Here is a 23,411-nt window from a genome sequence, read left to right on the forward strand (position 1 = left end):
AGTCCAGCAATAACGTGAGCAATCCAGGATGCTGTTAAAATTTTTTTTCTTTTTATTCAGAAATCCATTAAAATGCAATGGTCCAAGCAGTTCAAAACAGCAATAACGCAGGAAAGTCGTGCAGATAGGACTACGCGTTTCAGCGGTAGAACCCGCCTTCTTCACGGTCCAGAATCTCCAGATATATATATATATATATATATATAATATAATTTTTTTTTTTTTTCTTTTTTACACTAAATTTTAGAGATCATGCAATTTTCACACCGTACTAGTCTACTTTTTTTTCTGGCTGTCACATTGATATAGGCAGCCATAGCACAGCTTTGACTTATTGACTAGCTTAGATCAGTTTTCTAGTCATGCTCGGATATGAGCAAAGGGCGCTGTGACATCACCTATTGTTAGACAGGACTATAATTGATTACACAGCATCCACCACTGATAACGAGACTGCTGTAAAGTTTCCTGTAAAGAACAGGAGATATTAGTGTAGAATTAAGGCCCCTTTACATTTAGCGATGCACCAGCGATCCCGACCAGCGATCCGACCCGGTCAGGATCGCTGGTGCATCGCTAAATGGTCGCTAGTGAGCTGCCACACAGGCAGATCTCACAGCGATGCAGCAGCGATACAGCGGAAGATACGTACCTTTCAGACGCGGCGATCCTGACGTCCTCAGTTCGCGTTCACGCATCGCTTGTCGGCGCCAGCAGGAAGCCCAGCAGGAAGCGCCCGACGAGAAATGGAGCTGCGAGATCAGCGATGGACAGTGGGGAGCCGGTCGGAGGTAAGTATCATACATAGCGATATCGCTGCTGCATCACCAAATCGGTGATGCTTTAGCGATATTGTTAGCGATATCGCTATGTGTAAAACCACCTTTAGGCTCAGTGGGAAAATTGCAAGATTTCTGATTTTTATGTATTATTCAAATGTTGCTGCTGGGTGGCCAAGCTCTGAGTGCACCGTCCTGTCCCCTCCACCTGATGATTGATGGCACATAAGTGCTCCCTAAATTGAAAGCTTGGCTGCGCGTGCCCAGTGTGTCTTGGTAGGAGCTGAGCAGACATGCATACATTCATCTCCGTGTCTGCTGTGGCCACTCACTAAAATGATCCACTGAGGAGAAGTGAGTGAGTGGCCACAGCAAACAAGATGGATGTGTGTGCCTACTCTGCTCTTGCAGTGTCAGTGTGAGCTAGCATGGCCAAGTTGAGTTCAGGCAGTGCTGATTCTGAGCAATTGAGTGCTGTCTATTAAGGGAGAGCTTGTCCAGGACAAAGGTGCACCAAACACCCTAGTTTGCATAATATTTACAGATTATTTTTTTCTTTTAATAATCATAACTGAGAAAACTAAATCAGTGATTTTTCTAGGTACTAAATCCCCTATATAACTGAGTTTTGTGGGTGACGGGTTCCCTTTAAAAAATCTCATTTAAAAAAAAAAAAAAAAAGGTCCTTTAACGATGTGCTGCTTGAAAGATTGTTCTTTGGGTATGTGTAAAGGGAAACATGTTTGTAGTGGATAATTACATGTATGTTATTTTCCCACTGGCTGTTTTTGTATTTTTTTTTCTTATAATTGTGCAATGTACTATAATATTTTATAGAATATATATTCTGGCATTGATACATTGTTGTTGTCGATCGCAGTTAGTAGCCTGAGCCACATTTGATATTCTACAACAGGCATGTTATAGAAGTCTTTCAGGCTCTCACCAGACTTGATAGATGTACCTTGCTATGTTCATATAGGCCACAGTGTATATTTAGGGAATTAATTTGTAAAAGGGCACAGTATAGAATATATGCAAAAGGGAAAAACTGTCCAACTTCCGGTAGCTGGATTGTTTTTCCCTTTTGCATTTACCAGAGGCTGTGCGGCGGTGTGATCACGACCTCCTCTGCTGGTTGGATTTCCTGAAGGGTGAGCTGATCAACTTTCTTTTTTCCTAGGGTAGAATAAGAATCTATACATATTGTATTCTTAATTTCCTGTAAAGGCAGGTCGTCTGCTTGGTATGGTTAGCTGCTTGGGTTTTCTATTTTCTAAAGTTTCCTGAGCTCTGAGGCACAAACGTATAGTTTCAGGTTTGTGGTAGAGCCATTCTGACTTGTATGCATCATTGCAGGCATAACAATAAAATATTCAAACATTACTAGTGATCTACTAGGTCCTCATTCTTTGGTAAGTGTAGCCCAGGGGGAGCATGCAGCAATGACATTTGTTTGTTAGGGATACATGGAAACTTTGAAACAGTTCTAGTTAACGTTGGCGTTTTAGGATAGGTTTGTAGGGTGCATCAGGCACATGTACTAAAGGTAAGCCCATCTGTGTGAGTGAATGAGCGCACGATTCATTAAGGTGTTTACACCAGAATTCTGTTGTAAAATACCTTTAAGGGTACGTACCCACATTTAGGATTTGCTGCAGTCTTGACGTTGTGTATTTATGCAGCATCAAAAATGCAGCTGCCAGATGTTACAGCATAGTGGATAGAATTTCTAGAAATCCCATGTCCACTGTGCGTCTACGTTCACCTGCGGAGCACCCGTGGAAAATGACATGTGACGCGTTTTTCGGATCCACAGCATGTCCATTTCTCTTGTGGGTACACATGCAAATTTTCCCCATAAACTTGTATTAATGAGGAAAATCTGCATGTGTAAAAAATGTAAATGCATGTCTGCTAATTTGCATCATAGGTGCAGAAATGGTGCGGACATTCTGCAGTGTCAAAACCGCAGCAGATCCTGAACGTGGGAATGTACACCCTAATAGGTCTCAATATTTTGAGTAAGTTGTGCAGAAATGGTGACATTTGGTGTTTATACTCCAGTCCCGACTAGCTACACCAGTGTGGGCATAGCATGAACGGGACATGGCTATGCCCACCCATCACATCCATGGTAAGTTTACTCCATTTTAGTTTCATAACGTCAGAAATATACTCCAATGCCCAACTAAAGTGCATTTCTGTCGGCAATACGAGTAATGCCGAGTAACGTTCCCCTAGGTGCACTGTATTCCATGTCAGCCCCTTCATTAACACTGGTGTGCACAACGCCAGTCTCAATAAGTCGGCCCCTATGTGTCTATTTACAGCTTTTAGTTGTGGTCTTCCTTTTAAACGTTGGCCGCACTGTGGCTCTGTACCCTTTTTATAGATTGTTTTGTAGGGTGATGTGAGTCATCTCATTTCAGCCACACAAGAAAATTGTTAGAAATTCATGTACTGAAGCGTGAGAAGCAGGGGCTGGGAAACCCTACATGGAACCTACAAATACAAGGAATATATGGGCGCCAAATAATGTAAGCAAAAAAAATGAGAAAAAAATATATATATCTTTCAAATTGTATTGCATATTAATAAATCCAATAAAAATATACAGAAAATTAAATTAAGTAAACACTTAAAAATGGCTCAGTGGTGAAGATACAAAAAATGGACAAAGAACCACGCAAGAAACCAAAGGGCGACTTGAAAATGGATGAACTGCTAAAAAAAGTAATGAAAGTATATGTATATGCATGCTCAAAAGGGTTGTTCAAAGTGATTACACAGATGTAGCCTCAATCACAATAGGATCATACTCTAATGTGTAGTGCCCATGAAAACATTTGCTCTAAGAGCCAGTAGTCCTAAAGTTATAGAGAAAGGTATGAAAATAGCAATGCATGTAAAATCTAATCCTTCCCAATGTAACTTGGTGTACCAGTGTGTATGATCGCAGCCCCGACACGCGTTTTGCATGGGCTTCCACAGGAGGCTATATCAAGGACTGATTTTGGGACCGGAAACAGTGAGTCATTATAAATGGTGCATTTTCCAAATGGGCTAAAGTCAACAGTGGGTGCCACAAGGATCTGTATATTTTTTTTAATCTGTATAAACTGGCTACATAGACAAAAACACGGTGGAAGAATTGTATGTAATGAACCTGGGATGCAGTAATTGTATTGCTGCATATTCATTACATGGAATTAAATCTGGGATAAGGGAACAGGAGGGGAATTTGGGAATTCTGGATACGAGCAGCTTGAGTAATCAATGCAAAGCAGTGGCTACAAAAGAAAATGAATTTTTAGGGTGTATTAAAAAGAGAGAATCCCATGATCACAATGTAAAATTACCCATCTGTTTATGGGGTTCGGTATTGAATTCTATATTCTAAGCAGGATATGGGATGGGAGGTTTTTCTTACGAGAGGTTAGAAAATTGAGCTTTTCCCTTGAACGGGACAGTGGCCACTAAATCTATTGGGAGTTTGTCAGATTCCCAGCCATCTCATAGCTGTGACTTATTCCATGTATAAGTGATCAATATGTTAGTCCTGGACAACCCCTTTAAACATAATTTACACTGGCGACCAGCAAGATTTTTGGGCTCAGGTCTCCCCAATACATCAGTTTAAAAAATGAGGTTTAAAACTGTGCACAATCTATATATCCCTCTTATATTTAGAGTTTATTTCTCTTGAGCTGATCATAGATATATGAAATTGAAGGGTGAAAGATTCTGTACATGGCTCCTAATATTAAAGTGGTTTCCCCAAAATCCACAGTTAGCACTTATCCACAATATAGGTGTTGAGGATTTGATCCCTCGGCGCTGGAATGGCCGCTGGTTACAATAGCAGGAGATCACATTCTCGCTACTCATACTTCACCTGTCTTATAGTTGGGCAGTGGAGAGGAACCGGAAACATGGGAACCCCATATTTCTGAATGGTGGGAGCATCAGACACATATCTATCCTGTGGATAGGTTATAAAGATCGATTCTTGAGACACCCATATTTAGCTTTGGTGAGGGGACTTAGCGAACATTGGGTCATCTGTGTTCCTCCTCCTGGTATAACGTCCAACACGCTGGATAGATATAAGATCGTGTTGTTTTAGGCGGAATCTGTGGACAATCTGTCAGCAACAATCTCTTGCTTTGTTCAACACGTTGCCAATGTATAGTACCACCATGTTCCGTGTACGCATAAAATAACATGGGCCCGTGATGCTTGTGACAGATTGACATTCGCAGTCTTATAGTCTGACATTATAGAGGATTAGATGGACATGGCAAAAAGTATATATTTTACTAGTATTCAGCATCTGGTCTTGCAGACTTCTATTTTTTTGCATTACTTTTTAGAAAATGAATTAGTTCCAGACTATCGTACTGTCAGACAGCCAGGTGCCAGACTAATGGAATTATGATCTAATGCAAAAATATTTGTTCAGGTAAATTTAAATCCTAGAATATACATGACTGTATTCTATTACTATGACACCACTAAATATCTCTTTACTGGACGTTGTCAGCTTCCACTGTTTCACTGTTGGAAAGCTAAAACAAAGTGGTGGAAACCTTAACGGTGCCCTAATGGACCCTGTTGTAAGTCACCGGGGTCCATCGAGCTGTATTAGGATCCATTGTACAGATGTGTGTTGTCTCTGTATTTACTCAGAGCTAAAGTGTGACTTAATGACCCCATATGGAACACACTTTTGTTTTTGGCAATATATTTTATTTTTCCAGCTAAGAGACATTTTATGTTTCAAGATTTGTAAAAACCTCCGCGTGGCTCTTCTCCATTTGCTGTATGTGTTCCATTTTGTGAGCTGGTGATATTCCTAAGGGAATGGAGATGACTAAATATAGTTGTGTTACTTTGGTAGTTTGGTTTTCAAGACTCTTCTGCTGCCATTAACCTGTTTTACATATGTTGTAAAATCCGTTTTTACTACTGAGCGGAAATGTGTTCTTTCCATCCCTTATTTTAGTAATACTGATGTAATTTTGTAACTGGTTTTGTGTGTTAGCAACATGTCCGTGTAGACACGGCACTATTCATCCTAGCAAATAATGACATTTGCTGATGATTAGTTCAAGTCTTTGCTTCACTGATGACCAATGTTATTAAAAAAGGGTGGCAACTACTGGGCAATCCCTTTTCAGTGTCCCAAATAAGAAAGAAACGAAGGCATGCTTGCCTCCTGAAGTGGCCCCGCTCTTCAGCTCAGTGTGTCCAGTGATCTCATGACACTGGCTGCAGGACTTCTCATGTGACGTAAAGAATCAGCAGTCGCTCTGGCAGGCACAGCACTGACTAAGGATCGTGCCTCTGACTGCGTAGCCCCCATAGCTCTAGCTAGAGTGTCAGATTACGGTGCCAGAATTCCCCCCTCCCACTATTCCCTCCAGGTAATGCTCTATTGGGACCCCCTAATGACCAATGGGAAAGAGGAAGGGGCCGCCAGACACACCCACAGGGGTTAAATCCAGGTACCAGGGGTCTGGGCCTCCTCTTCCTCCTCGGCTGGCCCCTGGTAGCGTTTCTTTTTTTCCCATCTTTTATTAGGGCCATTGAAAAGGCATTGTCCGGTAGTTGACCTTGCTTTTAAAAAGTTTTAATTTAACTGGTCTAAGTTAGTTTAGAGGGAATCTGTCAGTAGGATCAACCCCTCTACGCCATCTATACGTGCATATAGGCCATAGAGAGCTGAATATAACGTTGCCTTTATATTTGCAATCCGATGGATGGCTCTTTGGGCGGCTTCTGCTTGGAAGCTGCTTGCTGTTTAAATACAGGTTAAAAATTGTCTGTTTTTCTTACTGAACAAAAATTCTGCCCTGTATATATGCAAACTAATATATATATTCTAGTGAATTTCACATACGTATTCTGTTTTTTTTCACAGATTGAGCACATAGTCATTATAGTCTACGAGACTGTCCACATGTCTGCGCTTTTTGTGTTTTTACTTGTGAGTGTGAGAGAAGGATTTGGCTGCAGAGAAAATGCTGCATGTGAACATACTGCTGGTAAAAACTGAGATACTGACCAAACACTGGTGAAAATCTAATTCGGCACACTGATGACACTTGGACCGTTTTTTTTTTTTTTCATTTGAGAAAAATCCCTGGCATCTGAATGAGCCCTTACTGTGAGACCCTGGATAGAGGATAAGAAGTGGTATTGATTCTACCAAAAGAAAACTTACACATACAGCTCTGGCAAAAATTAAGAGACCACTGCAAAATTTTCTGGTTGTCTGATTTTTCCTCTTTATAGGTAGATTTGTGAGTAAAATGTAAATCTCTTTTATTCTATAAACTACTGAAAACATGTCTCCGAATTTCCAAGCACTAAATTTTGTGTATATTTTCAGAAAGTGAGAAATGGTCAAAAGAACAAAAAAATGCAGTGCTCGCAGACCTCAAATAATGCTAAGAAAACAAGTTCATAATCATTTAGAAACAACAATACTAATGTTTTAACTCGGCAAGAGATCAGAAATCAATATTTTGTGGAATAACCATGATTTTTAATCACAGCTTTCATGCGTCTTGGCATGCTTTCCACCAGTCTTTCCCACTGCTTTTGGGTGACCTTATGCCACTCCTGGTACAAAAATTTAAGCAGTTCTTCTTTGTTTGATGGCTTGTGACTATCCATCTTCCTCTTGATTACATTCTAGAGATTTTCAGTGGGGTTTAGGTCTGGATATTGGGTTGGCATGACAAGGATTTGATGTGGTGGTCCTTCATGTAAACATTCAATGACCTAGCTGTGTGGCATGGCGCATTGTCCTGCTGGAAAAACCAGTCCTCCAGAGTTTGGGAGCATTGCCTGAGGAGAAGGAATCAACTGTTTTTCCAGGATAACCTTGTATGCGGCTTTATTCATACGTCCTTCGCAAAGATTAACCTGCCCAATTCCAGCCTTGCTGAAGCATCCCCAGATCATCACCGATCCGCCACAAAATTTCACAGTGGGTGCAAGACACTGTGACTTGTACGCCTCTCCAGGTCTCCGTCTAGCCATTTGAGGACCAGGTGTTGGGCAAAGCTGAAAATAGACTCATCAGAGAAGATTACTGTGACGGACTGCACAGGGGAAAGGGGTGTCGACTTCACTCACCGCGGAGGAGGAGGGGAGAGAAGGACCCAGCAGAGATTGTCTCTCTGGTGCCACCACTTGCCTCAGGTAATTCAGGGAACTGCACCGAGGGAAAATAGTCGCCGGAAAGGCTTCCCTTATAGGTACGAGTTATTGAATCGCTCCCAGTGAGGGGGGATATATATCACCAGTCCAGGCTGGGGATATATACCTCTCGGCCGTCACTGCCAGAGGTTCTCACTAACCAGTACGGTATACTGCCACCAGTTCCTCGTTCGAAATGAACTCCGTCCAACAACAGGCTTATATCAGGTCAGAAACCAACCCGGGTAGCGTATATTATATAAACAACCAAGTGTACGGACGTGGGGATTCGTGTATCAAGATAAAAGAGCAGCCCAAGATTAATTTTATATTTAATCGCTGAAAAGGCACACTAGAAATTTACAAGTATATGTTTACAAGAACGATATACAGGTATACAGTCAAGAGTGTAGTACAAAGCTAGGGTATAAATTACAATTACCATGTTATATAGCATGTGACCACAGGGAGGCACTGATACATCACAGGTCCTAATCTTAGTTACGTGGTTTTCCTGGCTGCGTCAGTTAACAGATCCTCCTGCCGGTAGAAAAACTAAGTCCAAAATGAGGGGCTGCCTTATATTTCCTAGGCTGCTCCCTCCCACACTCTGTGCCCACCCCTGGGCTTGTGCACCCTTTCCTCCCATATATGAGAGTATGATTTTTCTGTCCAGAACTGTGGAGGCTCCTAACTTTCTGCTCGAAGCTCTGAATCGAATGGCAGCAGTGCCACTGGACTCTGCTAGATTTTATCTGCACATAGAGACTAAATATGCCTACTATATGTAATTCCTGGTAGCTATGCTTTATAACTCAATAACAGAGTGCTACAGGTGGCTGCCGGGCACGGGCGTGTGGGGGAAGGAATGCCGATTCTGATTATGTGCTTGGCTAGTCTCCGAGATATTGCATTCTGTTATTATAGGTCATTTTCCAGACTTCCAAAAGTCAAACAAGTCTGTGATGTTCATATCCTTTGGAGGATAATGGTTAGCCTTGAAGCAAGGCTCAAATGTACCCATGTGTAGTTTAGGGTGTGGACATCCTGGTGATGTCATAAAGTATAAGGTTATTTTCACATGTAGCATTTATGCAGTGCTTTTTTTTATATATAAATAAGCTGCATTTTACAGTACCTGCAAAAAGCTGTGAGATTTCAGAAATCTCATGGACATATTTGTTTGTATCTGCAGCATGTCAGTTCTTTTAGCAGTTTTGCACTCAAATCAATGCGAGAGTGCAAAATATTCATAAAACAAATTTTGCTGCTGTTTTGGTGAATAAAACTAACTGTAATAAACAAACAAGTATTGTGGGCAAAACACGCATAATCACGTAATCTGCATCAAAAAAACCCACTGCAAAATAAGGGTATGTTTCCACGTGGCGTATTCCGAGCGTTTTGGACGCAGCGGACACCCACCCCGCCCAAAGCACTGCCCCCTTTTGTACGTGCGGTGACTCTGCATGTTTTCATTGAACATGTGCGGAATCACCGCATCCTATACATAGAACAGTGCTTTTTATCTTGCGGAGACTGAGCGTCTCCGCAAGATATACATGCAGCGGTCTGTAAAGACAAGTCGCATGTGTGTATATGCAAGTCTGCCACCTGCGTCTTTGTATGCATAGTGGGGATGGAATTTCATAAAATCCCCTCCACTATGCTGTAATATCTGGACGCTGCGGCTGTACGCAGCATCCAATCCGCCAAGTGGAAACATATCCTAAGGGCATGTGCACACGTTGCAGATTCTGATGTGGAGTTTTCCGCGCAGATTTTGCTAAATCCTCAGGTAAAATGACCTGCGTTTTAAATGCGGATTTAGTGCAGATTTACTGCAGTTTTTGTGCAGATTTCCCCTGCAGTTTTACACCTGCGGATTCCTATAATGGAGCAGGTGTAAAACTGCTGCAGAACTGCGCAAAAGTAGTGACATGCTGTAGTTTTAAATCCGCACCAAATCTGCGGGGAAAAATCCACAGCATGTGCACTGTGTTTTTTGTTTTACATAGCCTAAGGCTATGTGCACACGTAGTTTTAGGTGCTGCAGATTTTTCGCGCGGATTTGGAAAAATCCGCAGGTAAATTCTCAGGTCAAAAGACCAGCGGTTTACCTGCGGATTAGCCTGCGATTTAGTCCTGCGGTTTCACACCTCTACAATGGAGAAGGTGTGAAACCGCTGCGGATTCCGCACAAAGAATTGACATGCTGCGGACTTAAACCCGCAGCAAATCCGTGTGGAAAAATCCGCAGCATTTGCACAGCGTTTTTCAGTTTACCATTGAAAACAGTGGTACTGTACAACGCAGCTAAATCTGCTGCGGGCCCGCAGAGCCTGAAACGCTGTGTATCCGCAGCAGAATCCGTAACGTGTGCAGTGCACATGGCCTTAGGGTATGTGCACGCGGTGCGGATTCTTTTGCAGTTCTGCAGCAGATTTGGCCCTGCAGAACTGCAGCAGAACCTCATGTGATGTACAGTACCATTTAAGGCTATGTAAAGCAAAAACCGCTGTGCACATGCTTTGGATTTTTCCGTGCAGATTTGGAGCGGATTTAAAAAAGCAGCATGTCACTTCTTTTGTGCAGTTCTGCAGCAGTTTTACACCTGCTCCATTATAGAAAAACTGCAGGAGAAATCCGCACGTAAAACGCAGGTCATTTTACCTGCGGATTTAGCAAAATCTGCACGGAAAATTCCACAGCAGAATCTGCAACATGTGCACTTACCCTTACATGGTACTGTACATCACTTGCAGATCTGCTGCGAATTCGCAAAGCCATATCTGCTGCAGAACTGCAGCAGAATCCACACCGTGGGCACATAATCCAGCAAAACCTGCATTTTGAACGCAGCATTTTTACTAGTAAGGCTACTTTCAGACTTGCGTTAGGAGGCGCAGGGACGCCGCTAAGCTCCGCCCCCGGCCACGCCTCCTCCGGTCAGCTCCTCCTATGGGCGCATGACGCTGCATGCGACCAGCGTACCCTATATTTAGCGTTGGATACGCTGGCCGTGCGCTGGTATGTTTTTTCCGGCGCATGCGCCCTTTTTGCACTGTGCCGACATGCGCCAAACGCACCATGTTGCATTTTATGTGCGCTCGGCACAGCGCAAAAAGGGCGCATGAGCCGACAAAAACATACCAGCGCACGGCCACCGAACCCAACGCTAAATATAGGGTACGCCGGTCGCATGCAGCGTCATGTGCCCATAGATGGAGCTGACCAGAGGAGGCGCGGCAGGGGGCGGAGCTTAGCGGCGGCCTTGCGCTGCGCCTCATAACGCTAGTGTGAAACTAGCCTAAGCGAACAGGTTTTAGCTGCAGAAAAAAATGTAGCAAAAATGTTTCATGTGAATATAGCCTAAGATTATGTTCCCGCAATGAGAATTTGGTGAGTTATTGATATTGCAGATTTTCTGGAGCATATCTGCACCTGTTTGTCTAAATTGGGTTACTTGAGGTTTGTTTTTTTCTTTAGGCATTGTTATTGTGTTGTTGATGCCATGGTTTAATTCTTTTGTTTGTCATGTTTTAAATAAATCTGCTTTATGATACTTCTTGATATTTTGCTTTGACAAAACTTTATGGATGCACCGTAGTCCTGTGCTGACTACATAAGAATTTATGATTTTCCGCATCTAATGCAATTCTATGGGGAAAATTTGCACATAAATCTCAGCATACCCACAAGAGAGATTGACATGTTGCACGTTTCAAGCAAGCACCGCAGGTCAGATTTACACAGCTTAAAAAAGAAAAAAAGCGCACTGGGCATTAGATTTCTATAAATACCGTCCACTATGCTGCAACCTTTAAGACGCTGCGTTTCTAAGGTCTGGTTCACAATAGCGTTTGTGTCCGCTGCATGGTACTGTGGACTTCTTTCCTTAAGCTCCGCCTACTTCCACATGCGTCCTGCGTACCTATCTTTAACATTGTGTCTGCGTGCGTCGTTTGAAGTGCCCTCCGAACGTAACATGTTGCATTTTCTTGTGTTCGTCGGTCACTTCAAAACAGCGGACATATCCGCATACATCGCATGTCCCTGTGTACACAATATTAAAGATAGGTATGCAGGACGCATGCGGAAGTAGGCGGAGCTTAAGGAAAAGTCTGCAGTACCACACTGCGGACTCAAAGGCTAATGTGAACCAGACCTTACACTGTCAAAAACTCATTGTGGAAACTTAACTTATTGGGTATGACTGGTGGAGCTTGTTGCTCATAACCAGCAGAAGAATGTATTTATTAATTTATTTATGTATTTTTTAAAATGATACCTGAAATCTGTTCAATGGGGAAAAGTTTTTTTTTTTTTCCCCCAGCTGTTTTATTTGTAAAACTACTTTAGATGTGGGCCCGATGCTATCGCATCGGGAGGGCAGAGTGTGTGTGTGTGTGTGTGTGTGTGTGTGTGTGTGTGGTGTGTCCAGCCGCTGCCTGCCCACCCACCTCCGTGCAGTCACAGTCGGCAGGAAAGACGGTGGTTTGCGGCCTGTGCTGGAGATGGGGTGCGGCGCCACCAGAGTGCTCCCTCATCCCATCTCCAGCACAGGCCGCAAGCCGTGGTCTTTCCTGCCGGCTGTGACTGCACGGAGGTGGGTAAGCAGCGGCGGGATCTGGTGTGTGTAGTCAGGCGGCGGATCCTGGTGGCGATCCGGCGGCGGGTCCTGGCAGGGGTCCAGTGGCAGCATCCATTGGTGGTGGCAGGAGGGGGGGCCGGCGTGGGTGTACAGTGGTATCCCGCTGGTGGTACTGCGCAAAGGCCTGGTACCACCAACGGGTGCCATATTGGAATACCCATCACTTGGGTATTCCAGTATGGCGGTCGGAATATTCCCGGTGTGGCGTGGTGGGTTGTGGGATTCGAGGACGTCCGGACGGAAGTGGATGACGGAAAATTTTAGGTAAGTATATAATAGATAATGGTATGGTGGTAGTCCTCTTGAATAGAGTGATGTTGTGTGTGTATAAAGGTATCACCTCTGATGTACCTTTATCTAGTATCTTTACATTTAATGCTTTAGTATATATAGATTTTCTAACACATTTTTGTGCTTTGCTTACAGGTGAGACGGGTCTTGGCAAATCAACTCTTATGGATACATTATTTAACACAAAGTTTGAAGGGGAACAGATTTCTCATTCACAGCCTGGTGTTCAGCTGAAATCCAGCACCTACGATCTGACGGAAAGTAACGTTCGGCTGAAAATGACCATCGTCAGTTCTGCCGGCTTTGGAGATCAAATTAATAAAGAAGACAGGTAAAGATCTTCAGGCATTGTTTGATCGCTATGTAAAGCAATTCTCTGGTTTTGTACTAGACACTAATTATCAATTATTTGTTGACAATCTGTAGCAAGCTAGTTACTGCACTCAGCCTTATCCCTTTGGGTGTGCCTTTTGAGTTTGATATTGTTTCTCTAGGTTTAGCTCTTTTCACATTATACGTATGGTAATGCACTGGCGCATACTGATTTGAGGATTGCTTGGCTGGCTTTTGCAAATACTGTACAGTAATTGCTATTTTCAAAGATAATGTGCAACAAAATCCGAATGATTCCAATAAGTATTATTTTTTCTGTCTTATATTTTATACCGATACTTTAAACAATCATTTTTGTTTTGTCTTATAAGTTACAAGCCCATTGTGGACTTCATTGACTCCCAGTTTGAGGCATATTTACAAGAAGAACTCAAGATTAAGAGAGTCCTTCATAATTACCATGACTCTCGTATACACGTTTGTCTGTACTTTATTGCACCTACCGGACACTCTTTGAAGTCTATTGACCTGGTGACTATGAAGAAACTGGACAGTAAGGTTTGTACTGCACATATTTGATCATAACAATAAACTAGTATGTCAGGAACAGGATTAATAACATTGCCTGTTATACACTCTTACAGTTGTGGCCAAAAGTATTGACACCCCTGCAATTTTGTCAGATAATACACAGTTTCTTCCTGAAAATGATTGCAAACACAAATTCTTTGATATTATTATCTTCATTTAATTTGTCTTAAATGAAAAAACACAAAAACAATTGTCCTAAAGCCAAATTGGATATAATTCCACACCAAACATAAAAAAGAGGGTGGACAAAAGTATTGGCACTGTTCGAAAAATCATGTGATGCTTCTCTAATTTGTGTAATTAACAGCACCTGTAACTTACCTGTGGCACCTAACAGGTGTTGGCAATAACTAAATCACACTTGCAGCCAGTTGACATGGATTAAAGTTGACTCAACCTCTGTCCTGTGTCCTTGTGTGTACCACATTGAGAATGGAGAAAAGAAAGAAGACCAAAGAACTGTCTGAGGACTTGAGAAACCAAATTGTGAGGAAGCATGAGCAATCTCAAGGCTACAAGTCCATCTCCAAAGACCTGAATGTTCCTGTGTCTACCGTGCGCAGTGTCATCAAGAAGTTTAAAGCCCATGGCACTGTGGCTAACCTCCCTAGATGTGGACGGAAAAGAAAAATTGACAAGAGATTTCAACGCAAGATTGTGCGGATGTTGGATAAAGAACCTCGACTAACATCCAAACAAGTTCAAGCTGCCCTGCAGTCCGAGGGTACAACAGTGTCAACCCGTACTATCTGTCGGCGTCTGAATGAAAAGGGACTGTATGGTAGGAGACCCAGGAAGACCCCACTTCTTACCCCGAGACATAAAGCCAGGCTGGAGTTTGCCAAAACTTACCTGAAAAAGCCTAAAACGTTTTGGAAGAATGTTCTCTGGTCAGATGAGACAAAAGTAGAGCTTTTTGGGCAAAGGCATCAACATAGAGTTTACAGGAGAAAAAAAAGAGGCATTCAAAGAAAAAAACACGGTCCCTACAGTCAAACATGGCGGAGGTTCCCTGATGTTTTGGGGTTGCTTTGCTGCCTCTGTCACTGGACTGCTTGACCGTGTGCATGGCATTATGAAGTCTGAAGACTACCAACAAATTTTGCAGCATAATGTAGGGCCCAGTGTGAGAAAGCTGGGTCTCCCTCAGAGGTCATGGGTCTTCCAGCAGGACAATGACCCAAAACACACTTCAAAAAGCACTAGAAAATGGTTTGAGAGAAAGCAATGGAGACTTCTAAGGTGGCCAGCAATGAGTCCAGACCTGAATCCCATAGAACACCTGTGGAGAGATCTAAAAATGGCAGTTTGGAGAAGGCACCCTTCAAATATCAGGGACCTGGAGCAGTTTGCCAAAGAATGGTCTAAAATTCCAGCAAAGCATTGTAAGAAACTCATTGATGGTTACCGGAAGCGGTTGGTCGCAGTTATTTTGGCTAAAGGTTGTGCAACCAAGTATTAGGCTGAGGGTGCCAATACTGTTGTCTGGCCCATTTTTGGAGTTTTGTGTGAAATGATCAATGTTTTGCTTTTTGCTTCATTCCCTTTTGTGTTTTTTCATTTAAGACAAATTAAATGAAGATAATAATACCAAAGAATTTGTGTTTCCAATCATTTTCAGGAAGAAACTGAGTATTATCTGACAAAATTGCAGGGGTGTCAATACTTTTGGCCACAACTATATCTATAGTATAGCTGGCACAACAGATTTGCTTGTTATTAAAAATCCTCTCTGTTCTCAATATCAGGGAATTTAGATTTTTATAGTTTTACTGCTCCTTAGATTATTTGCTTTTGCCGAAGTCTACCAGAGGTAGCCAGTTTTCTAGGCGAGGAAAGCAGAGCTTACAAGCTCTTTGTAATAGAGCTTGCATTCACTGACCTGAAACTGTTTGTATAGCTGGATGCAGCCCACTCCTATGGTAAAGCTGTCCACCTCTTCTAGCTTGGGAGAGTGCATAGCTCAGACCAGCGGCTCAACTATTCGCTGCCTGAACATTGTCAATCAAATGTGCCCCACCACCCAAGAGGCAGGGGTTTTGGCACTTCTATGTAAGAAGATGAGAAAACCCCTTTAATTGCAGTGTGTGATGTCGCTATGAATCATTTGTTCGATTTCTTTTATTTGGCACATGTGGAAAAAAAAAAATACTCGATTGTAGTATATATGTATTGGTTGCCAATAAAAGATGTCTCACACTTACTATTGAACCAGTTTATTATTATTCTGAAAGATTTTTTTGTATGAAAGAAAAATTGGCCCTCACCATACAATTCAGCAGAAGCCAAAATTGCCAGTGCTGCCTAAAGTTTTTTTTCATTTTTCCAGTAGAACATTCTGGAAACTTTTTCTGGTTGTCAAGCTTCATAGACCCAACTTTCTGACAAGTTCATATTCCTATTTGCTCAGCAAGCTTCAGCTGAAAACTAGTCCTATAAATAATGTTAAACTATACATGATATTTTGACACGTCTAAGCCTGATGGTTCTTGTTTGACTTAGAGGTTTTTCTTTTTCTTTTTTAGGTTAATATTATTCCAGTTATTGCCAAATCAGATGCCGTTTCAAAGAGTGAGCTGACAAAGTTCAAGATTAAAATCACAAGTGAGCTGGTTAGTAATGGTGTGCAGATCTATCAATTCCCAACGGATGATGAAACCGTGGCAGAAATAAATGGAACAATGAATGTAAGTATCAGTCACATATTACACTTACTCCATTGAACTGCTGTAGCAGGCTCACTTACCGATTTCTTTGGCAGGCACATTTACCATTTGCTGTTGTTGGAAGCACCGAAGAAGCCAAAATAGGCAACAAAATGATGAAGGTTCGGCAGTATCCATGGGGAACTGTACAAGGTAATTTGTCATTCACTGGGACATAGACTCACAATGCAGGGTGACAAGCTTGTGAAGGATACTCAAAGGAAAATAACGCATGCCTTTCATGTGTTGTAATCAGACTTAATCAGCATGTCAGGACGAATCGTCAAAATTGACAAGAGAAAAAGAAAAAAAAAACAACTATCAAATGTCCTAAGTAGTAGTCAAAATACAAAATGTATTAGAAATTGTACTTGGATATATTGTGTCCTAATATCAGATGCATTTATACATAGTAATGCTTGTCCACATGATTGTGGACCTGTACGCATGCGCACCATGTACCCTGTATCCCCGTCGGCCCTCTGCATCAGTATGTGCCGACTGACGTTCTATCACATGGGGCGTCGCGTGCTTCTGACGGCGCTTTTTACATGATGCAGACGCCGTCAGGCATCCTAGCTACCTTGATGACACATGCGTTGGTTGGCATATGATCTGATTGGTTGGAGGCCCGTTTTATACCATCCTCTCCACCAATGTGCTGCTCCCTGATGAAGACTTTGCTGAAACGCACGAAAGGGTGTACGTATGTCCATCTAGGTATTCGACATATGTTATTTATCTCCAGGTAATTGTGTACCAAATCTGTGTTTGACCCATGTGATTTATAACTGTGGATAGGATTACACCAACAGCCTGGGATATTCAATCGATTACTGCACTTTAGTTTGTTCGGTGTTGTGCAGTTGGTTTATTTAGTCCTAAATACCCTTTGCTGGGATGTAATTGATATGATACAGTATATATAATCTATTGACACACACCTGCATGTGATATGTACCCATGTTGTTATGTGTACATGTACCTTCCCCTCACATTTGATTTTTCTAATACATTTTGTATTTTGACTATTAATTAAAACATTTGATCTTTTTTTTTTTTTTTCCTCAGGGTGATAACCTTGACTGGTTTTAGAAATCTGTTTTCAGGTAATAACATCAATTTCCTTTTTGCCTAGTTGAGAATGAGACACATTGCGATTTTGTCAAGTTGAGAGAAATGCTTATACGAGTGAACATGGAAGATCTACGGGAGCAAACGCACACACGTCATTATGAGTTATACCGAAGGTGCAAGCTGGATGAAATGGGGTTCAAGGACACTGACCCTGACAGCAAACCATTCAGGTATTAGTTCCTTGTGGGACAGGTTGACTGTAAATTGTTTCAAATATGACTTTTTATATTTTTCAGATTGTTCTGTACAATACAATTTGCCAAATTATTATTCTTTAGGAGAGATGGGCAAACCAAAAACAGTAAAGTTCGGGGTCTGTACTGAACATTACTGTTTGGGCAGACCCCCGAACACTGACTTCTCCAGGAAGTCCATGTTACTGTCCAAGTTTGGCACCCCAAACATCGGTTGTTTCCAGCACTTAAATGACAAGGGCTTCAATGGAATGGGCGAAAGGCGAGTATAACTTTGACTGTGTGTTTATTATTTACTATCTGACTATGGGGTTAATAATGAATAGGCGTCTTATAGACTCCTCTCCAGTACTAATCCGTGGGCTTGATGTTACCTGACAATACAAAGGTGACATTAACCCCACTTGCCACTGCAGTATTGCAAGTTGGAAGAGCCGGGCAAAGCCCCAGAATTGGATGCGCGCTTTCTGGGGTGGCTACTGGCTGCTATTTTTAGGCTGAGGGGGGGCCAATATCCTTGGCCCCTTATCAGCCTGATAATACCAGCCCCTAGCTATCTGCTTTTAGCTTGTCTTGTCAAAAATGGGGGGGACCTCAAGCCATTTTTTTTTCAAAATTCTTTCTAGAATTTAAAAAAAAAAAACAAAAAATAAAAACCCGGCGTGGGGACCCCTCTATTTGTGATAACCAGCCATGATAAAGCTGACAGCTGAGTGTTGCAGCCTGCAGCTGTCAGTTTTTACCATTCTGGTTATCAAAAATAGAGGGTAAACCTTGCTGGGTTTTTTTCTATTTATTATATTGCATGCGCCGGCTGATGAATACTCCCATCAGCCAGCGCCTGCTCTTGCTGTTGTCAGTGACAGCAAGCGTAGGCTGATGGAATTAGTAGTCCCATCTGCTGACGTCTGTGACTGGACGTAAACTTTTTTTTACCTCTGATCATAGGTGATGGCTCACACTGTCATCTTACAGCATGGGAGCTGTTGCGCTGTGACCGGTGGTAATGACCTTACTGCAGATAAGAGCCAGTGTTCACTGCGCTGTCATGCAGATGCCAGCGTGGCAAACAATGGATATTCAGGTCCCCCATTCATTTGAATGGGGTCCAGGTTTGGGTACTGTTCTGGTAGAAGGCAAACTTTTTTTTTTTTTTTTTTTATAACTGTTCAGCCGGAACATCCAGTGGTTCGCCCATCACTATTCTTTAGCTTAAACCTTTATAATTTGAGAAGTTCTGATATCAGCCATTACTATTTAGGTATATAGTCATTCTCTACTAGGCTAGGATCTCTTGGACCAGCCACAAAAAGGATCTTGGATGAGTATAAGAAAACTCTCAAGAGATTCATGCAGCTGATCCCGGGCAGCACAGGCAGCGTTATTATTTATTTCTCCTACGCCTCATTGGGGGACACAGAGACAGTGGGTGTTATGCTGCTGGCCACTAGGAGAACACTAAGTAAACCAGAAAAAAAGTTAGCTCCTCCCCTGCAGAATACACCCTCTCGCTGACTGAGATTTCTCCAGTTCTTACTTAGTGTCTATAGGAGGCACTTGGGTCTGGTTTCAGACCCCACCGTTCTATTTTATTTTTGAATTTTCTGTAAATTTTTTATTTTTTAATTAACGGCGTGAAGGGGGTCGATGGTTCCTTTCTACGACCCGCTCTCCCCCGAACCAACAACAGGCAAGCACGTGGAGTAACCCATCACATACACTTTCCAGCGACATATGGGGCTGTATTCCTCTGACGATGGTTCCACGGATACGAGGGCAAGCGCAACAGGAGTGCATGGAGAAAGACCTGAACAGCGCTTTTTCGGATGCCCTGAATCAGCCCCAGAGCTCTCCGTCCCCCTGCCCAGAGGTAGGATAGATTGAGCAATACCCCCCTGTAAAACCTCCTCCAGCTCTGCTACATCGCCTGGAGGATGAGAAAGACCCCGGACAGCGACGACCTGACTGAGCACAGGAGTGGAGGTATGGGGTCGGGTACTTGTCCCCGGGAGAAGCGCTGACTTTGCGTCAGCGGCGATACACTGGCGCCCGGTCGTGGTCCCCACCTCCCGGCGCTTACCGCGGGGAGGCCAGAAATTTAGCCCCTGGCTTTTTCGGCCTGCTAGGCTGCAATTTAAATAGTGCCGCCCTCGATAGCGCCGCCCCCGGCACCTACCGCGGGTCGGCCAAAAATTTAGTCCACGGCTTTTCCGGCCTGCTAGACTGCAATTTGAATAGCGCCGCCCGCGCTAACGTCACCACCCCCTCCTCTTGGCGCCTCTCATACTCAACGAGACGCGCAATTCTAATCTCGGGGGCCATGTCTGTTACCTCTGCTGCAGTTAACCCTTTGAGGAGCAGCTGAATACCGGGTGGCGTCACAGAGCCACCGTTTTTTCCTCCCGGGGGACATAACACAGGACCGTGGGTAAGCTGCATCTGCCCTCAGATTAAAGCTTAACCCCTTCCCGGCACATTCCCTGCAGCTGCAGATTCTGCCGTTAACCCTTTCGGGAGCGCTATGCCTCACTCTAAGGAGGCTAAACGGGCTGCTAAGAAGCACACTGCGTTTTTTTCTACCGTGTGTACCACTTGCAAGTTGGCCTTACCCAGTGCACAAACTAATCCGTTATGCACGGACCGCGACCTGGCCTGCGCCCCGACCTGCGGTCAACGCCCCCTGCGTCTGGTACCCCTGAGTGGGCTGCGCCCCTGTCACGGTCGGTGGAGTCTCTGACCCAGGCTATATTCTCCCTCCGGGAGGACTGTCTCTGGAGAAGCGGACCCATGGCGCGTCCCCCAGTCGCGTTTGCGCCTCGGCATCAGCGACTCCTATCTCTCGCTCGCCCTCTCCTGAGGTTCACAGCAAGCATGACTCTGAATTTGTATCTGTCACTTCAGCCCCTCAGAATCCCCCATCTCATCAAGAGTCGCTTGATTCTCTTATAAAATCAGTCAACAGGATTCTGAAGTTAGATGAGGAAAATATTCCCGCTCCAGAACTCCCTATCTCATTTAAGGAACAAGCGTGTGCGCTGGTTATTTACCAGCCGTCCAGTAAGATAGGGATCGGCCACATAAGTGGTTCACTGGGCAAAAGTTTACTCTGGCTAAATACCCTTTTGATCCAGACCTAATGAACGGTCGATTACAGGTCCCTCCGGTGGACCCTCCTGTACCGCGTTTTGCTTCTACAACGCTCCTATCTGTTTCTGAGGGTTCCTCAGTCAGAAACCCCTCCGATCGTCAAATTGGGCTACCCTGCCCTTTTCAATTTTTTTGGAAGCTTCAGGAGCGGCGTTTTTTTCCATCGTTCGCGGCAGTTTATGTCACTATGGCATGGCCGCTTGGACAGAAGTCCTGATTCCTTCCTTCCTGGGCACCAATCTTCCTCCGGAGACAACCACTGTCGCCCGCCAGATGCTTCACGCAGCGGACTTTGTAGTAGATGCTTCTTTTGATGCCGCCAATTGCGCAGCTCAAGCTGCCGCTCATGCGATCTCCATTAGAAGAGCCCCAGGGCTCTGCGGCTGGTGGGCGCATGCCACATCTAAAAGATTGTTGACTTCTTCCCCCTTTTTCAGCGGGTCGTCTTTTTGGAGAGAGACTGGACCAGCTCATTTCTGATGCTACCGAAGGGGAAAAAGTAAATTCCTTCCTCAACAAAGGGCTGTTCAGCCGTTTTGCAACCAACAGCCGACGCATTTTCGATCATCTTGCAACAATTCCGGTTGGACTTCCTCTACCTTCTCTTTCGGATCAGGTCGGTCTCCGTGCGGAGACAGAGGCTCCCAGATCTCATAGAGACCTAACCGTTCTTGGAAACCCAGGCCTAACGCTTCTGGATCTAGGGGAGCCAGATCTCATAGATCTACCCAATGACAACACTTGCTTCTGAGGGTCATTTAAGAAGATCAGAGCAGAGGGAGTACCAGCGATCCTTGAGCATGGTAGGCAGAACTAATACAACTAGTTACCGACATCCCCTGGCAACTTCCAGATTGCATGGATCTACACGCGCAGGGCCCAATTTACAACCAGAACTCTGAGGCCCTGTCTTTGACGGCGTGGCCGTTGAATCCTGGATTTTAGCACAGGCTTGGTTCTCTCACGACGTGATTTCCACCATGATTAGTGCTAGGAAGCCTGTATCCATGTGCATCTATCACCGCACCTGGACAACCTTCTTTTCGTGGTGCAAGGATCATGGTCAATCACCTCTGGTGTTTTTTCCATTCCAGCCATATTGGAATTCTTTCAATCTGGTTTAAAATCAGGCCTTGTGCTTAGCTCGCTCAAGGGCCAAATTTCGCCCTTGTCAGTGCTTTTCTGACGCAAATTTGCCACCAAACTTCAGGTCAAGACGTTCATTCAGAGAGTTTTCCATGTGGCGCCTCCTTATAGAAGGCCATTGGAATCTTGGGACCTTAACCTGGTTCTTGGGACCTTACAGGAGGCTCCTTTTCGAACCGCTGCAGGACGTGTCACTGTCCGTCCTCTCTTGGAGGGTGGTTTTTCTAGTGGCAATTACGTCAATCAGACGAGTTTTGGAATTGGCAGCTCTGTCCTGCCGTTCTCTATTCCTGAATTTTTCATCAGAAAAAGCTAGTTCTTAGGACGTCCCCTGTTATGATTGGGTCACCGAGGAGGAAAGCAAGACCAAGTTAAGCCACAGAAAACCAGAGAGGTTGGTAACTAAGCGGATTGCTGACCCCTGATCCTATCCACACAACTAGCAGTAGCCGTGGAGCATACCTACGATGATCCTAGACGCCTCAACACAGCCGGAGAAATAAATAAGCCTAAAGCAAGAAAGGGGAAATCTAAACTGCCCCAGAGCAGACCCCAAAGGAATAGATAGCCCCCAAACATATATTGCCGGTGAGACAAGATGAAAACACAAACGCAGATAGGAAAATAGACTGAGCAAACAATGGGGCCCACACTAACTAGACAGGAAAGGAATTTTTGGGGGACTCTGTCTGCAATCACGCAAAAAACCCTGCAAAAAATGCCCAACACGTCTGATAGAAAAATACTGAAGTCACTAGACTTTGCCCACTATATCAGCACTTTGGCCTCTTTTTGCTCTGCTTTCAGAATATACCAATCTAATAAGGCCTGTTTCACACTTCCGTTTTTGTGTCCGCCAAACGGATCCGTTTCCGTTTTTTTGACGGAAACTGATGCAGACGGATCCGTTTTTTTGACGGATCCGCGGTAACCACTAATGTAAGTCTATGGGACAAAAAAAACGGATCCTGCAAAAAAATGGCGGATCCGTTTTTTTACGGAAACCAACGGATTTTGACGGATTTGAAAAAACGGAAGTGTGAAACAGGCCTAAGGGACAAAAACAAACTGGCACAAGCAGTAACATAAGGATGGAAATTCAGCACAGCCCCAGCCGGAGCTGGCTGAACACACAAAACTGCAATAGACAAAACCAGATCAAATGAGAACAATAGCAAAAGAACATTTAGCTGAGCATGCAGGGACTGAGCTGGAAACTAAG

General features: G+C 43.8%; 1 protein-coding gene across 7 annotated transcripts in view; it reads left to right on the forward strand.

Annotated features, from left to right (window-relative positions):
- The window catches only part of SEPTIN6 (septin 6), a 117,659-nt gene that overhangs the window by 49,429 nt on the left and 44,819 nt on the right, over positions 1–23,411 (forward strand). For all 7 annotated transcript variants that reach the window (XR_012227029.1, XM_073560956.1, XM_073560954.1 and 4 more), the window contains exons 3-7: positions 13,072–13,267; positions 13,641–13,827; positions 16,386–16,547; positions 16,622–16,718; positions 17,704–17,872. Coding sequence is in view for 6 of the 7 variants with exons in the window: in XM_073560956.1 (XP_073417057.1) it covers positions 13,072–13,267; positions 13,641–13,827; positions 16,386–16,547; positions 16,622–16,718; positions 17,704–17,872 (811 nt within the window). In the remaining variant the exon portion in view is untranslated. The remainder of the gene's footprint in view (positions 1–13,071; positions 13,268–13,640; positions 13,828–16,385; positions 16,548–16,621; positions 16,719–17,703; positions 17,873–23,411) is intronic.

This window comes from Dendrobates tinctorius, unplaced genomic scaffold, assembly GCF_039654945.1.
Source record: "Dendrobates tinctorius isolate UK_male_01 unplaced genomic scaffold, ASM3965494v1 ptg000309l, whole genome shotgun sequence".
Classification (NCBI taxonomy): Eukaryota; Metazoa; Chordata; class Amphibia; order Anura; family Dendrobatidae; genus Dendrobates; species Dendrobates tinctorius.